Source organism: Gopherus evgoodei, chromosome 7 (genome assembly GCF_007399415.2).
Source record: "Gopherus evgoodei ecotype Sinaloan lineage chromosome 7, rGopEvg1_v1.p, whole genome shotgun sequence".
Lineage (NCBI taxonomy): Eukaryota > Metazoa > Chordata > Testudines > Testudinidae > Gopherus > Gopherus evgoodei.
The window spans coordinates 5,352,917-5,369,969 of NC_044328.1; the positions used below are offsets into that span (position 1 = coordinate 5,352,917).

At 46.1% G+C, this 17,053-nt stretch overlaps 1 protein-coding gene and 1 long non-coding RNA gene across 3 annotated transcripts in view; one reads left to right on the forward strand and one right to left on the reverse strand.

Annotated features, from left to right (window-relative positions):
* Nucleotides 1-17,053, forward strand: part of NEURL1 (neuralized E3 ubiquitin protein ligase 1) — a 278,432-nt gene that overhangs the window by 17,456 nt on the left and 243,923 nt on the right. Inside the window, exon 1 of one of the 2 annotated variants that reach the window (XM_030570456.1) lies at nucleotides 9,317-9,428. The exons of the other annotated variant lie outside the window; for it this stretch is intronic. Within the exon in view, the coding sequence (XP_030426316.1) occupies nucleotides 9,349-9,428 (80 nt within the window). The 5' untranslated portion in view covers nucleotides 9,317-9,348. Of the gene's footprint in view, nucleotides 1-9,316; nucleotides 9,429-17,053 lie in introns of those variants that run through there. 2 annotated transcript variants of the gene reach the window in all.
* Nucleotides 1,160-13,696, reverse strand: LOC115655203. Its single transcript, XR_004001349.1, has 3 exons — nucleotides 13,605-13,696; nucleotides 6,748-6,749; nucleotides 1,160-1,171 (listed from the first exon to the last, which is right to left on the reverse strand). It is a non-coding gene; the product is annotated as an uncharacterized LOC115655203 (long non-coding RNA).

Consider the following 17,053-nt stretch of genomic DNA (forward strand, 5'->3'; position numbering starts at 1 on the left):
TGTTAGGTTATTCCTTAAGACAGGGACTCATCTTTGCTCCTTGGTGACATCCAATAGTCCACATTTTTAATCCAACCAGCACTTAATAGTTTGTTTTTTGAAATGTACACTACTTAATATTACATATGAAACACTTAAATGTCCTGATTCATACGAAAGTCTAGGGCACGTGAGAATTCTATGTGCAATGCAAAACAGTGGATTTTAATAAAAACAACCATTTGCTGGGTAAAACAAAAATCTGGATGGTTGGAGATCCCTGAGGACCCGATTTGTTAACCTCTGGTTTTTAGTATTTCTCCTGTCCTGTTTATAAAAATCTTAACAAAAAACTGTTTATCAATATGTTTTCATGTCACCTTGTCATAGTGATCATCCATCTGAGAAACACTTTAAAGTACAAATTATTTGGTTTGTAGGTTATTGCTCATATTACATTTACAGCAAATCAAAATATTCAGATTCCAAAATAAGTATATGCACAATTATTTTTTACATTCATTTAATGTATTGTTTGGATTTTGTTTTAGTTATTTAATTTTAAAATAATTAAATAGAACCTAATTAAGGTGAAGCTAACAAACCATTGATAAAGAATTTAGCTTCCACATTTCTTCTAATGTCTAATTTGGTTTCACGTTTTATTCATGTGCTTTGTTATATTGCCATGCAGCCAGCTTTGCTGTTTTTATAACTTCTTTTGGTGTCTCAAACCAGATGCACTGTAGTGGCGCAGCTGCACCCAGGGCCGGCTCTAGGTTTTTTGCCACCTCCCCCCATTTTTTGGCTTTTACACATGTTTGCACAGCACCTGATTTATGTTGTTTTCCACTCTGCTCAGCAATGGCTGATGATGGCTCTTTAACCTCATTCCAAGGGCATATCTTAGATTCAAAAGAAAGATGGGGCTTGTATTAATTACTTGGTTTATTGGGGGCAACTTGTCTTATTAAAGGAAAATCTCTTTTGCATTTGCTCTTCTTTCAGTGCATGCCCTTCCAACTTCACTTCCCACCCAGACTTGAAGCGAGATCAGAGAGTTTCACTCCTTAAACTCTAAAAACCAGGAGTGTTTCTTTTCCCTGCTTCTCTCCCCTTTCAGTAAAAGACTCCTGGTGTCTTTCCCTTTCACCTTAATGGAAAGGAATGTCCCCTGACCCCCCAGTCCCTGCTTTCCCATCACCACCCTCCTTCCAGTGACCTGCCCCTGTAGCAAATGCCTCACATGTCTAGGGAAGCGGGGGTTGGGGGATTAGGACAATGGAGTCTGGGGGTGCCACTCAGTCTGTCCCAGAGCCAGGAAAAAACCTCACCTGGACAGTTCAGCTCCTAAATCTTCCCCAGCGCTAGCGGGGTTTGCATCCAAGCAGCTGTGAATTACACTTAACGCTGGGGATGTTTTTTTGTTTGTTGTTTTACCGCAACCAGACAATTATCCATACGAGTTACTGGATGCTCTTTTGCTAGCAGGGCTGCACTTTAGGGCACTTGGGTTTGGGAACCCCCTCCTCCTTTGCAGCTCTGATCACTCTGCAAGAAGACCAAAAGAAAGCAGCAGCCGGTCCTCAGCTGGTGTGAATTGACACTGACTTCAGCTCTGACCATTCCCACCATCTGAGGAGCTGCCCCCAAATGTATTTCTTAACTACACGTAGCAGGAGTGACAGGGGTCTGGGAATATCTCCACCACCCAAGGCCCCGATCCTGCTCTCATGAGAGAGAAGTCAGCACAGATCCTTGTCAATCCCTGCATGACACTGTCAGACTGGATTCCTGAGCACAACTGGCTGACCAGGGGAGTCCCAACAGGCATAAACAGCAGCCTGCCCCAGACTGAAACTGAGTTTTCTCTCCTTTGACATCCAATGAGCTCTTTCACACAGTGAAATCCCCGCTGGGTGAGCTGCGGTTGCTTTGCACACTGCTTCCATAGCAGTGAACAGGGCGATTGTTTGCAGGATCAAGTTACCCGCTCTTAAAACCCCCATAGACTACATCCAACTACACAACTTCCCTTTCCTAGACTCTGCCCTGCTGGATGCACAGGGGAGGACAAAGCCCTGCATTAGCAGAGTCGGTTTCCTCTCTCTCCCCTGATCTAGCACCTGCAATGAAGACGTGGCTGCGAAGTGCAACAGCCTAGTGGACACTGATGCACTGAACGAAACCACAGGCCCATTCCTGAGCTTAGATCCCCTCCATGAGCAGGAAGGTGCCATCTCTGGGGGAATATTGTCAGCAAGGACCCTGCCCTGGTACTGAACGGATCCAGATCCGGATCCCCGCTAATCTGCTGTCGATTCCTTCCCCGGAAGTTTATAAGAATGTTTGGACAGGATCTATACATCTGTTGTGCTGCCCCACAGTCAGCTACACCCTGACACGGGGGAGCTCTCCTGGGGCTTGTGTTGTGTGGGGTCTCACTGCCCGTCATGAGCTCTGGGAAGGAGCAAGGCTGGAAATAGGATGGTGGAGTCCTCACTCCCCAACTGTTCTAGGGGCAAGACTCCCATTGAGTTCCCTGCGGGGGTAGGCTCCAGCCCTGTGCCTTTCCATGCAGCCTTGCAAAGCACATGACCCTGGCAGTTCTTGTATCCATGTGGCTGGGCCTGCACAGGAGAGGGAGAGACACCAATTGTCAGGCAGTCCAGCACCTCACGTCATTCCTGTGACAAGGGTAGCACCTGCCTGTCTCTCCGGGCTGCTGCTTGGCAGAGGGGCTGTGTTCAGGTGGGAGCACGTGTGGGTCCGTGGTTGCAAGCCAGCATCACGGACAGCAGCTTGGGAAAGCACTTGGTTCTCAGACAAACAAACACTGGGAAGAATGAGCACATGGGAGGAGTTAGCCTGGCATTGACTTGCCTCCTCGTTTCTGGAGTAGCGTGGAATTAGCCCGGGATGGCGGTCTGGTGTCGCCTTTGTTAGGAGTGTGTTTGAGTCTGACAGTTACGTTCAAATGAGTCATTGTTTCTCCCAAAGCCACCTGGGTGAAAGCAATGGGGTGCTGCAGAAATACAGAGACAGAGAGAGATTGCCTCTCCTGGAAAAGTGTCCTTATGCCCCATCCCTCTGACCATTCATTGTTTCTTTAGTCATGTCTTCTTTTGACACTGCTCTGTCAGATCAGGTGCCTTTGGCTAGGGCAGCCTGCTGCAGCCATACAGAGCGATTGGGGGAATTGGGGTGATGGTGGGGCAGAAATGGGGCTGGCTGCATCAGCCTGACCCCCTGTGTACGCTACCTATTTGTACAGACAGGTCCCCCTAGGTTTCCCTAGGAGCGCCCAGTCTGGAATCTCTCTCTCCAATCAGACACACGAGTGTGAAATATCCTGAACTCTGTGTTAGCCTTGCCAAGGTCCAGGCCATATTCGCTTAAGAGGACAGTGGCGATGCATGTGAGATCTAGCTGTCAGGCTGAACTTCACTCTGGAGATCCATAAACTAGCTATTTGATCTCTTCCCTCAGGTGCCTTACTGCGTTCTTACATTATAAACCATTGCAGTTACAAGACATCCCAGTGAAGGGACCCTGCATTGGCTGACACGTCTGTGTTAGCCCCTACGTGCTCTCCTCTTTCCAGATGTGCTGGCCCCTTGCACACCCCTGAAATTCAGGATTGAGGGCTTCTGAGTTTGATGCAAACTGGTTAGCTTGGAAACTGTACCGATTTCCATTTAAACCCTACATGGATTCGAGCCCAGAGAGGCAAACTTGATTGGAAACAGTGAGGTCTGCGCTTGGAGAGGTTCCTGATTTCAGCTCCATTGGGATTTTGAGTGTGGCCCTGCAAAATCCTTCTTAGCCTGAGTAATCCTTACCCCACAAATTGTTCGACTGGAGCCAGTGGGGTCACTCCCATTAGTAAGGATGGCAAGATCTTAAAGAGAACTAGATCATGCAGAAGTTTGTCTGGTCCAACCCTGGACTCTGTTCCCAGCACCTGAACTCCTTCTAGCTTCCCATGTGCCCAGCTTCTCTTTGCTAGCGGGCAATTGTACAGTAAACCCTGTGAATCTTGAGTTAGCCCACGGGATGGTGCTCTTTTCCTTGCAACACCCAAAAGCCTCAACTCCTGGGAAGAGGATGGCCGGAATGCCACCCCTGGAAATGTGCCGCCCCAAGCACGTGCTTGGTTTGCTGGTGCCTAGAGCCAGCCCTGGCTGCACCAATGTAAATTTGTAGTGTAGACCTGCCTCTATCATTCCTTCCCCTTCCAGTCTAAAGGAGCACTGGGAATTAGCAAGGGGATCAAACTCTGGGGCAAGTTTTCCTTGTGTAGAGGCAAATAGAAAATGACCTCACCACTTTTTTTGGGGGGTGGGGGGCATACACAGCAATAGCACCTGCCATCTGAGACTTTCGAAGCACTTTGTAAATCTTTTTATTAGTTAAGCCTTGCTGTGCCCCCAGAAGTATGCCTACTGTAAGAAAGCTGTGGTCACCTAGGATGTCAGTGATTCTCACTTTGCTGATGCCATGACAAATTGGAGTTTCACTGACATTCCTAGGATGTCCTCAGACTCTCCTGCTCCAAAAGCATTTGAGCTAAAGGAGGATCTATGACTGGTGTTAGCAGTACAGGGCCAATGAAACACAATTGGGCAGTTCTGATTTTGTCTAGCAGAGGGCAGCGATGCACAAAAACACTTGCCAGTTCTTTATAAAAGACTAAAACATTTGCATTCCTATAGCTCGTTCATGAAGATCTAAAAGGACTTTACAAAAATTAATAAACTTTCCCTAGGAGGGAAGTTATATTGTCCCCCAATTTTAATGGTGCGAGGTGAGACTGAGATGTAGTGAGTTTAAGTGATTTTTTTTCCCCTTGGTTTCACAGTGAGTCAATGGTAGAACTGGGAATAAAAGATCTGATTCTCCGGTCCATCATATAGTTTTAAGAACATACTGGATCAGACTAATGGTCCATCTAGTCTAATATCCTGTCTGTGACAGTGATTAGTCCCAGAGCTTCAGGGAGCATGTACAAGACAGGGCAGTTTTGGGTTGATCACCCCTGTGTTCCATTCCTGGCTTTTGGCAGTCAGAACTTTAGGGTCACCTGAACACAGAGTTGCATTCATGACCATCTTGGTTAATAGGCATTGGGCCTATCTTCCATGAACTTATCTAATTCTTTTTTGAATCCAGTTATACTTTTGACTTTTACAACATACTATAGCAATGAGTTCCACAGGTTAACTGTGCATTGTGTTACGCCAGTGTAATTCTATAGATTTCACCAATTTGGAGAACCAGGGCCAGAATCCAGGCTTGTGTCTCTGTGCCCTCCTGCACCCTCTAGTGCACGTTCTTTTGCCTTTGTGGGCCAAGTTCAGCAGAGCGCTAAGCAAGTATTTTAACTGTCATGCTATCCTTATTCAGCAAAGCACCTAGAGCCTGATTCTGTGTGGTTCGAAGCCCACTCATGATCCACTGACTTAAGTGGGAGTTGGTGGTGCCCAGCACCATGCAGAATTCAGTCCCTTAAGCATATGCTTAAATCCTGTTGAAGTCAGTGACGCTTAATAATATGCTGAAAGGTAAGCACATGCTTAAAAGTGCTTTCCTGAACTGGAGCATGAGATTAGCAGAAGCTACTTTTCTTCTCAGATTCTGATTTATTATTATTAATCATATTTATTAGGCTAGTGTCTAAGGCCTGCCCAGAGTGTGGCCCCACTGTGCTAGGTGCTGTACAAGCGCAGAATGGCAGATGGTCCCTGCCTCAAAATGCTTAGAACCTAAGCAGACAAGACAGACACGGAATAGAGGAAGGGGCATATAATACACAGGTAGAGTGAACAATATGTTGGAGGCAACCAGCATGTCAGTACCATGATTATTTTTGGGAGAGGGGGGGCTAAGAAGGGATCAACTGAATGGAAGGGGAAGGGAAGGAGGTGATGGGGAAGGACAGGGGAGAAGAGGGTAGGAGGGGCAGGTGTGGAGTGAAGCTGATCAGCTCAGCTCAGAGTTCTCTGAATGTCAGGGGGTTCAGAGGTCTCAGCTTTGGCTGCTTCTGCCCCCACAGGATGGAGCCTCTGGTTGGCCCCTCTTTGCTGTTCTCCTTCAGGGCCACATGGGGGTGGGGAGGCACCACAGTGTGTGCGTGTCAGGTAGGGGGGAACCTCCCTTGCACAGTTCTGGGTCAAGGGGACTGCTGGGGGAGAGGGGTGGGGCCCACTATGCCCCATTTTGCAGCAGTCCCTCCTGTGGCTGTTTCTGAGACACACAAACGAGACCATCGGCAGGGCTAGTGGTTTCAATCCTTATGCAGTGGTGAACTCTTTCAAAGCCATTCCCCGCCAGCAATGAAAGTTACCATGTTCTTTTGACTGGTGCTTGGCAACAAAGATTGGGCTCTGTTGCGGTGGTGGAGCTCTGGTTAGGTTAGGGCCTTGATACTGTTTGCAGTGCTCCAAGGAATGCCCTGCAGGAGCATTGCTAAATTGAAATAAAATCTGTTCATAAAAAGCACCCAAGCTGCATTACAGACTGCTTGCTGAAACATCTCTGGCAGAGGATGCTTTCATGTGGTTCTGCTGGTTGACTGAGTTCATTAAAGGGTGCCAATATTTTCGTGTCCTTGCGCGAGGTTGTCTAATATGCTTGTAACACATTCTAATTTAAGTTCTCTTTGGAGTACACATATTAAATTGTGATGTGGAACTCTAGCTAGCTATTAGTGCTGGCAAGATAGTATAAAGCGGTGTGGCAGCATCACTGTAGTTAAGGTAGTGTCACGACTTCTGTGTAAAGGTTGACCTTTCTAAGTCTTATAAAATCAAGGTGCTTAGTTGGATTCCTTTGAAATTTTGTGTGCCTCAGGAGGGTACAGATTAGGGACAGTGACCCAAACTGGGTGTTCTTTGGGCCAGGGGTTCTAGAGAAACAAGCCTGAAATGACGCACGGGTCTTGAGCCTGGGCCCTAAGGTTCCTAGGCAGCCCTCACTGCCTGATCAGGACTCCTGGAAATGATGGTCTAGCACAACTGAGTCCTCCTGGGATCTTGACTGTGGGATGATGACCAGCCCCACTGATTGGCTGGACCAAACTATTTAAGCCAGAAGAAGGCCCAGGAAATTGTCTGAGTTACTCAGACACATCCTGACTGGCTGCTGCCCTGCGTCTGACTCTTGTTGATCCCTGTTTTCTGGCTCTGACCTCTGGCTTGGACTCTGTCTCTTACCACTAGCCATGACCATCCCAGCTCCATCCAGTAGGTCACACTGCCCATGTCCCAGTCCTGACAGCTTCCTCGGACCGCTAACCCTTGGGAAAGAGAACAGGAGTACTTGTGGCACCTTAGAGACTAACAAATTTATTTCAGCATGAGCTTTCGTGAGCTACAGCTCACTTCTTTGGATGCATAGGGAAAGAGAGGCTCTGCCAGGCCTGGATCCGATGGAGCTCCTCCTGCCTCATGGGGGCTGGCATCACGTGAACAGGTGGCTTGCCTTCAGGCAGACAACCAAATGGAGCAGGTGTAACCCACGCACCTTCTGGGTGTGGTGTTCTGTCCCATCTAGTGGCGCTGAGAGCACTTAGAGAGAGCGAAAGAGTGATGCTATTTTAGCTCATGCTGTGTAGAGGGTCATGCGCTAAGCTCCAGAGGTTTCAAGTTCAATCCCGCCCACTGACCACCAGGGCCTGTTGCCGTTGCACAGCCTACACAGTTAGTGGCTGAAAACCAGATATTGCCGGAGCAAATGCTCTGGATTTTTTTACCCTCCTAAGCACCGTGATTATGCCAAAATGAGTATGTAGTCTAGACCTGGCCTAAGTGCTCTAAAATTTGCATGCGTTCACGGATTTTCTTGATGTTTTGCTGTGCCTTATATGAGTGCAGAGTTGGGTTAATGACTCAAAATTGGGGTCATTAGGGGTTCCAGATATAGAACCCTGGATAAAAATAGCCATTTTCCAAAAAGCTTCTAGATGTTTTTTGTTGCACAGAGCTAGAGATCAAACTACAGCTGTGATGCAGGTCAAAAGGGCTTCAGCCTGTCAATCTGTACCCAAGGTAGTGCATGCCACTCTCACTACCTTTTGAGGGATCCAAAATTGTGAATGACATTGAAGAAAATGTTCACATCTTTGCTTGCAGAGATGTTCAGTCTGGAAAGGTTACAGTGTGCATGCTCCAATAAAAGAAAAAACAGATTTGTATGCAGCCACGTCATGCTTGCCAGAGTAGCTGGAGGGACTATGCCAGCGCCATTGCCCCGATCAGTACCCTGCCATTGATGTTTCTAGTCTGATCTTTGTACACCTGTGCAATAAAGACTGAATAACTCATGTTGCTTGCTACTAGTTGTCTCTGTTATAATACAACGTGTCTTTATTTTATGAAGAGGTTTACTGTGAATACAGCAGAACAGTCAGCAGTCTGATCTATTGTTATACCAGGACAACAGGGACATGGCTTGCAGCCATAGAGGGTGCAGGAAATGAGGATAGTAGGTAGGCAGGCCTTGGATTGGTTGTTTGAGAATCAGTATTTCCCTCTGGGGGAGTTGAAGCAGGGGGAGATAGTGGCTACTTCCTGTTTTTGTTGCAGATTGAAGTGATGTTTCCAAAGACACAGAGCATAGAGGTTTGGGATTAACAGTACAGGTACCTTGACCAATGTGAGAAAAGAAATGTGCGCTGCTAGAGTTGCCAACAACTAGGTCATTTCTCCATCTACTCCATGCAGAAGTTTGCAGGAGAGCAAGGAGACAGGTATGACATGGGCATCTCTGACTTTGGGCTGATTGGGGCAGAGGTGGGGGTCTGCGTTGACATCATGTTTGCCTACTCGGCAGCATCTAAACACCGACAAGAGGTTTGTGATCTACCAGATATTGTGGTGATTCGCTAAAGTGGAAATGCTCTGGGCCTTATTCCTGGTATGTACTTCATACAATGCATGAAAGCAGATTTGGACTGCATCAGAGATTTGTGTTCAGAAGCTGAGATCGTTTTCTCTGACTTGGCTGTGTCTGAATAACTGCTACAGGGACACTATAAAAGCTATTAATAAACACTGGAAGAACATTAATTGGGAAGTTGGGGGTTCATGGCTGAATGAAAAATGTGTACTGTACAACACAGACACTTTACAAGCTCTGACACCTCACTGCTTCTTGGAGATGGGATCCATCTCCTGGACAGAGCTCAGAGGATCTCTCTCTCTAACATATACAACCGTCAATATTTTGGAAGAGAAACCCTGTCTGCAACTTCTCCTGTCAGCCTAGACACACACGCCACCCTCCCACTATGCAGAAAAACAACCAGGAACACCATTCCACTGTAATGTCTGCACAGATCTGTGCAGCTACAGCCATTGCAGTTGGCACATGCATTGGTACTGGCGCTGTGCCATGGTTGTGGAGCTGGCTGAACTAACCTGCTGGCCCACGTATCCATCATTCTCTCTGTGAGTAACCAGCCACGTTCACGCTAATTTTTTACATTCATATGGGGAATGAATTTTGTTGTGTGTGCCAATATGGAGGTGATGTCTGGTGGGGGTGGAGCGAGGGGTTAGGACTGTGGGAGGGGGCTCAGGGTTGGGGTGTGTTTGTGTGGGAGGGGGTGAGGGTTCTGGCTGGGGGTGGGGCTGGAGAAGAGGGGCTTGGGATGTGAGAGGAGGCTCAGGACTAGGGCAGAGTGTGGACTTGAGGTGCAGGGGGGTGAGGGCTCTGGCTGGGGATACAGGCTCTGGGGTGAAGCTGGGGATGAGGGGTTTGGGGTGCAGGCTGAGGCAGGGAGAGAGAACTCCCGCCAGCCATCTCTTACTGCAGCTCTCCCTGCTGGCAGCAGCTCCGGAACCCCCTTTCCTCAGAATTTGCTACACTTGGACCATTGGGGTACCAAATTCCGCTGGGTAAGCAAAGAAGGCCATCCTAACGTGGCAATAACTGCTACTGGTGGGGAAACGTACCAGTTGCAGTTTGTGCTGCTCCCCGTCGGCAGCAGCTCTGGGGGAGAGGTGCCCCAACTTTCTCCTCTCCAGGACCCTGTGGCCGTGCACTTGCATGGCCCTTTGTAGCCTACTGCGTGGCTGCGCAGCTTAGAGGGAACTTAGGTAACCCGCCCTGCTTCCTGTTCTTCCTCTGTTCATCCAGAAACCTCTGGAGCAGTCTCTCCTCATGGACCATGTCCCTCTCCTCTTTGGCTCTCTTGAAAGCAACATACTGTTCAATCCTCCTTGCCACTACTCCAGAAGCTCCTTCACAGTCTTCCTGACCTGCTGCTGATAGGGTGACCAGATATCCTGAATTTATAGGGACAGTCCTGATATTTGGGGCTTTCTCTTATATAAGCATCCCCCCCCCACCTCTGTCTCTATTTTTCACACTTGCTATCTGGTCACCCTAGCTGGTGGCCAGTTGTAGCACCCAGTGTCCTAGAGGGGAGGCTTGGCCAAGCAGATCTGGAAGTGCCTGCCAATGGAGTGAAATAGACAGTATATTAATTGATTTGCCACTGGAGGGGAAAAAAGAGAGTGAGCAAAGTGGGGGGGATTCTGTCTGTACATCAGGCCAGGATTTGCAACATTTTGGAATGCTTATGTCACTCCTTCATGAATTCACATGGACAATCACTCTCACGTCTACAATTAGAAGTCTGTCTCTCTCTCTCTCTCTCTCTCTCACTCAATATGGTAAATAATAAGATGCTGAATCTGATCTGATGGAGGGTGGACTGAAGTCATGGCTTGGGGATGTTTACCAGTTCAGGCTTTGACTTTTTATCAGGCAGGGGAAGCCCACAAAGACATTGATATTTTAGAAAAACAGAATGGGGGAAAAAAAGTAATTTTCCAGGGAAGTGATGGGATCTCATTGCCATATGCAAAGGAGATATTCGGAGGAACTGGTGACTGAATGGAATGGTTTACTAAGCTATCTGGAGGGCCAAGAAAGTTCTCTTTACCTAGAAATTTGAAAATCATCTTGAACTCTTGGTCCATGAAAAATTTTCAAACATCACCTTCTGGGAGTGGAAGAAAAGATTTTCTTACACAAGTCTATATTCATAGAGCTCCTGCTAAAGTCGTGCTCCTGGTGATACTCTCAGAACCTGTTAATTAGCTCTCTGGTGTGGTTCTCCAGCCAGCTGGCAGCCAATTGGGGGGGGGGGGGGGGAGAAAGAAGAGGTAGACATCTTTTCGAATGGGAAGGGGGGGCTGCAGTGAGTTGTGGAAGAGAGTAAAGAGCCTGTACATTTCAGCAACTGTGGAGTAGGCAGAGTAAAGAGGGGTGTGTGTGTTAGTGGTGTGTAGTGGGGTATTGCTGAATGATGGAAGAGTTAAGGTTTGCATGGGCATGTTTAATGCAGTAGGGGGCAATATGTTATCTCCGTTACACTTATATAAATCCAGGGTAACTCTTGTGTAGATAATGGCGGTTTTGGGGATTGATTCTCAGTGTCATTGAGAACGCACTTTATCTGAGCTGATCTGTGGCAACATGCTAGAGCCCAGATCCTCAGCTGGTGTAAATCTATTGACCTAGGGCTATGCAAAAAGAGCAACTTAAATTTTTTTCAGATTTCACAAAAATACATTTTCAGTTTCATTCCAGCCCATTTAGTGTGCCCCAAAAGTCGCTTTGTGACTGCTGTTGTGAAATGGCAGTTTTTACACTGAAATGTCTGAAATATTTTCATTTTTTGTATGAGAAACTGATTTGCATATTAATTTTTAGTATTTTGCAGTCTAGAGCTAAGTGTTCCAACCATTGGGAATGCTGTTACTTCCCTTGGGAAACCATGCCTTATATATATCTTGGTGAGAATGGGTTTTTTTCCCCTGATGCTCTGTTTGAATGATCTTTGTTTAATTTATTCTATTACTCCACTTATCATTTTATACAAACCCTCTTGTGTTTTATACGTTTTTAAATTTTTGCAGAGTGCTTCATCATCCCCTGCTTAGTCATGATTTACCCAGGCGAGACATAATTTCATATATATTTTTTTAAATTCCTGGGCACCAAGAGAAACCATTGAATAATTACTTTTAGCTATGAGAAGACCTGAGATGAATTTGAACTGTTGAGCTAGAGGTGAAAGACTCTCTATCCCATCACCAATGTCCCTGAGTCATCAAATATTAACAGTAGTAATTATTATTTATAAATTGCCTTTGATTATGCTGCACAATTAAATCCTATCATAATTATAAATAGTTAAAACATGAAGAAGTATACAAATATATCAAACCAATTGGCAAAAGCTGTCTTATAAACTAACGATATCATATATATCAATTATAGTATTCCTATATCATATGCCACAGTGATGAGTGTGTTAGAAATATATATATCTATAGTATAGATATGCTAGATATAATGGTGGAAAAGCCATGACTATTGTTCTTAGGCTATTTTCAGGTGTTTGGATGAATGAACAGTCCTAATATAGTGCAAGGCTGTGACAGTTTCATTTTTATAACAATGCAAATATGGTACGTAAAGGCCGAGAGCTCTGCATCTAATTTATCTGTGTTGCTTTAGCAACATGATGCGGGATGCAAATAGTTTCCTTGGTTACACTTCTAAGTGCCATTAGATTAGCGATGGTAATACACATGAAAGGAGATCATAATGAGAGCCAGACTCCTGTACAGTATCTTTTTATAGCCCCAGACATCATAATTAGCAGGATGGCCAAAGGAGACAGGAAAGATGTTTTGAAAAACCTTTCCTCTCATTCTTGTAGTCCTTTTTTTGTTTTAAAAATCCCAAATGGAGTCTGAGCTGTGGCTCTGAGGTGCTCTTTCTTGGATGGTTTAAATACAGAGATGGTTTAAATACAGCCTCAGAGCTGGTGCATCCCAGAGATGGGCATAACCAAAACTCCCTGCAGGGAGGATGCAGAGTGGTAGGCTCTCTCTGATAATATATATCACAATTGAACAATTGGAGTTGCAGCTAGCAAGGGATGTGAAGGGTAACAGGAAGGCTTTCACAAGTATGTTAGCAGCAAGGAGGAGGTCAGGGAAAGTGTGGGACCCTTACTGAGTGGGGGAGACAACATAGTGACAGATGATGTGGAAAAAGCTGAAGTACTCAATGCTATTTTTGCCTCGGCACAGGGCTGCCCAGAGGATTCAGGGGACCTCGGGCAAAGCAATTTCGGGGGGCCCTTCCATAAAAAAAAAAAGTTGCAATACTATAGAATACTATATTCTCGTGGGGGCCCCTGCAGGGCTCGGGTCCTGGGGCAAATTGCCCCACTTGCCCCCCCTCCCCCCGGGCAGCCCTGCCTCGGCCTTCGCAGACTAGGCCAGTTCCCAGACTGCTGCATTGGGCAACACAGTATGAGGAGGAGGTGAGCAGCCCTCAGTGGTGAGAGAACAGGTTAAGGACTGTTTAGAAAAGCTGAACATGCACAAGTCCATGGGGCCAGATCTAATGCAGCCGAGGGTGCTGAGGGAGTTGGCTGATGTGATTGTAGAGCTGTTGGCCATTATCTCTGAAAATTCATGGCAATCGGGGAAGTCCCAAACAATTGGAAAAAAGCAAATATAGTGCCCATATTTTAAAAAAGGGAAGAAGGAGAGCCTGGGGAATTACAGAGTGGTCAGCCTCACTTCAGACCCCACAAAAGCATGGTGCAGGTCCTCAACAAATCCATTTTGAAGCACTTGGAGGAGAGGAAGGTCATCAGGAACAGTCAATATGGATTCACCAAGGGCAAGTCATGTCTGACCAACCTGATTGCCTTCTATGATGAGATAACTGGCTCTGTGGATATGAGGAAAGCGGTGGATGTGATATGAAGCTTTTGATACTGTCTCCCACAGTGTTCTTGCCAGAAAGTTAAAGTATGGATTGGATGAAGGGACTATAAGGTGGATAGAAAGCTGGCTAGATTGTCGGGCTCAATGGGTAGTGATCAACGGCTCAATGTCTAGTTGGTAGCTGGTGTCAAATGGAGTGCCCCAGGGGTCTGTCCTGGGGCCGGTTTTGTTCAACATCTTTATTAAGGATCTGGAATTAATTGCACCCTCAGCAGGTTCTCAGATGATGCTAAGATGTGGGGAGAGGTAGATTCACTGGAGGGTAGGGGTAGGGTCCAGAGTGACCTAGACAAATTGGAGGATTGGGCCAAAATAAATCTGATGAGGTTCAACAAGGACAAGTGCAGAGTCCTGCACTTAGGAAGGAAGAATCCCAATGCTCTGCTACAGGCTGAGGACCAACTGGGTAACTGGCAGTTCTGTAGAAAAGGACCTGGGGATTACAGTGGACAAGAAGCTGGATATGAGTCAGCAGTGTGTCCTTGTTGCCAAGAAGGCCAATGGCATATTGGGCTGTATTAGTAGGAGCTTTGCCAGCAGATCGAGGGAGGTGATTATTCCCCTCTATTCAGCACTGGTGAGGCCACACCTGGAGTATTGCGTCCAGTTTTGGTCCCCCCACTACAGAAGGGATGTGGACAAATTGGAGAGAGACCAGCGGAGGGCAACAAAAATGATTAGGTGGCTAGGGCACATGACTTACGAGGAGAGGCTGAGGGAACTGGGGTTCTTTAGTCTGCAGAAGAGAAGAATGAGGGGGGATTTGATAGCTGCTTTCAACTACCTGAAGGGGAGGTTACAAAGAGAATGGAGCTAGGCTGTTCTCAGTGGTGGCAGATGACCAAACAAGGAGAAATGGTCTCAAGTTGCAGTGGGAGAGATCTAGCTAGGATATTAGGAAACACTATTTCACTAGGAGGGTGGTGAAGCACTGGAATGGGTTAACTAAGGAGGTGGTAGAATCTCCATCCTTAGAGGTTTTTAAGGCCTGGCTTGACAAAGCCCTGGCTGGGATGATTTAGTTGGTGTTGGTCCTGCTTTGAGCAGGGTGTTGGACTAGATGATCTCCTGAGGTCTCTTCCAACCCTAAACTTCTATGATTCTGTATAAAGACAGTGTCCATGCCCCCAAAGGTTATGGTCTGTAAACTAAGTATGGGGGCAGGGAGCAACAGCAAATGACAGATGGTTGGATTTCGTCTGTGTTGTGTTTATTATAGGCCTTATGGAAGAGGTCAGTGTATGTTAAGGAGTGAGGAAGGAGTAAAGGCTGGAGGCGTGGCAGTTATAGCCACTAAAGGAGAATTCAATGAATTTTCCCAGGTGTATTTAAGAGCAGAATTTGTCCCCTTCCCTGTTAAGCCTTTTCTGTTCTGTAAATTGCTAGTGGAGCATGTCTCAAGTAGCAGATTTGGGTCTGGGCATAGGATATTGAGGCAGGATTCGAAGTGAGCAGCAACGATTTCCTTAACAGACGCTATGGCAGCATATATGGCCCACTGGAGAGCAGATTAATTCCAATGGCTATCCAAAACATCTCTGCTGGGTATGATGCTCTAGGGTCTGTTATGAGTCTTAATACTTTATCTACAATGGTTTACTGTAGATTTTCTTTTTGGTAGTTAGCAGGGTCAGGCTTGTTTCTGCATATCAATCAGATCATAAAGAGAGGGAAGTTGAGACTTCAGGAGCACAGTTTCCCTTATTGATGGCTGAAGCTCAAGAGGTTCTGAAGTTCAGTTTGGATGCTCACCTAAATCTTGTCGGTCTGTCACATTGGGCTGCGATCCTTACAAGAACAGGCTTTCTCAGGAGATTTCCAGTGCTTGCTTCTGGACTGGAGACACTGCAGCATCAGAAAAACTGACCAGAAAATGGTTTTTATTCTCCCCATGGAAAATTTCAACTTTTTCAGTAAAAAAAAACAACTGAAAATCCAAACTTTTTGGCCAAAACCCAAAAAACATTGGCCAAAAATGGAAAATTTTGATTCAGAAATTCTACCTCAGTGCCTTATTATGGGAGCTGTAGCTCCTCTTGCCCCCATTCTCCTCTGTGGCTAGGCTCCCCAAGCGGGACTGTGTCTCTAATGATATACTGTGGTCTCCCCACTTGATGAGCCATTGCTGTGCATTGTGAAGGTCCTGTGGCTATGGTGCATCATTGTGGGAGATGAAGCTGAAAGAAATGGATTTCAAGGAAGGGTTTGAAGGTGGGAAAAGGGGTTGCTTGGTGCTCGGTGACAGGAAGGCTGTTCTATGCATAGAGATGCTGTAAATCAAAGTGTGGAGTTTGCAATGTTGCCATTGTGATAATTGGTGTTTTTCTGAAAGTCCCAGCTGTTAGAATTAAGAGATTCCATGAGAATCTCAGCTTTAATTTTTTTTTTTTTAAAGTAAGCTTCTTGACTTCCTGGTTGCAACGAAAAGCTTGAAAATACGATGAGTATAGTCTCAAAGTGAATAAACCAGAAGGCAAATATAAAGAAACCCAAATACATTATTTTAAAGTAATCTTGTGATTTTGGGGCCTGACTCATAATTTTTGAATGCCTGATGTTGGCAATTCTATAGAGGGGACAGTGCAAGAGAGGAGTGGGAGGAAACCAGGCCCGAGGGTCATCAAAATAGATTGACTTGCAAAAGTTAGGAAGTGAGGCGCACTTATCTGATGAAGAGTCTGACTTGTACCCATATCTGAGACAACTTTGGAGGGGTTCAAAATCCGAAGTTGGATCAGGATTTTTTCCAACACCCCTGACTTTATAATGGGCTGAACCAGAATCCTTGATCCAAATGCCCCTGAACTCTGGGGTGTTTAAGATCCAGATGCATATTTAATGGCTTGGGCCCATCTCCCTAATTTTATCCTGGCAAGTTGACGCACTTGTGGTATGTACAGCACATAATGTCCTGGATTTTAAGTGAATGACAAAATATAGTCCCAGTCATTGCAACTCTTTCCTGCTTTGTTTGTGCAGAGTTCAGGCAAATGCCAACAGAGTCTCTTTTCAAGGCAATCTCAGCAGAAAATAATCCTCTTGGAATGCATCCACCTTTATGTCACTTCTATCTCGTGGCCTACGTGCTTCATGTCAGCACTAATTAATTTGGATCTTTGGCCCTCCATATATTTATGGCTGTTTGGGGGAGTCACAATAAAATGTGTGTGTGAGAGATCAGGGCCCTTGGGCCTTCAGCTTCCTGGGGAAAGGCAGTAGGTCTGTGTTCTTTGTGCATGACATAAGAGGCC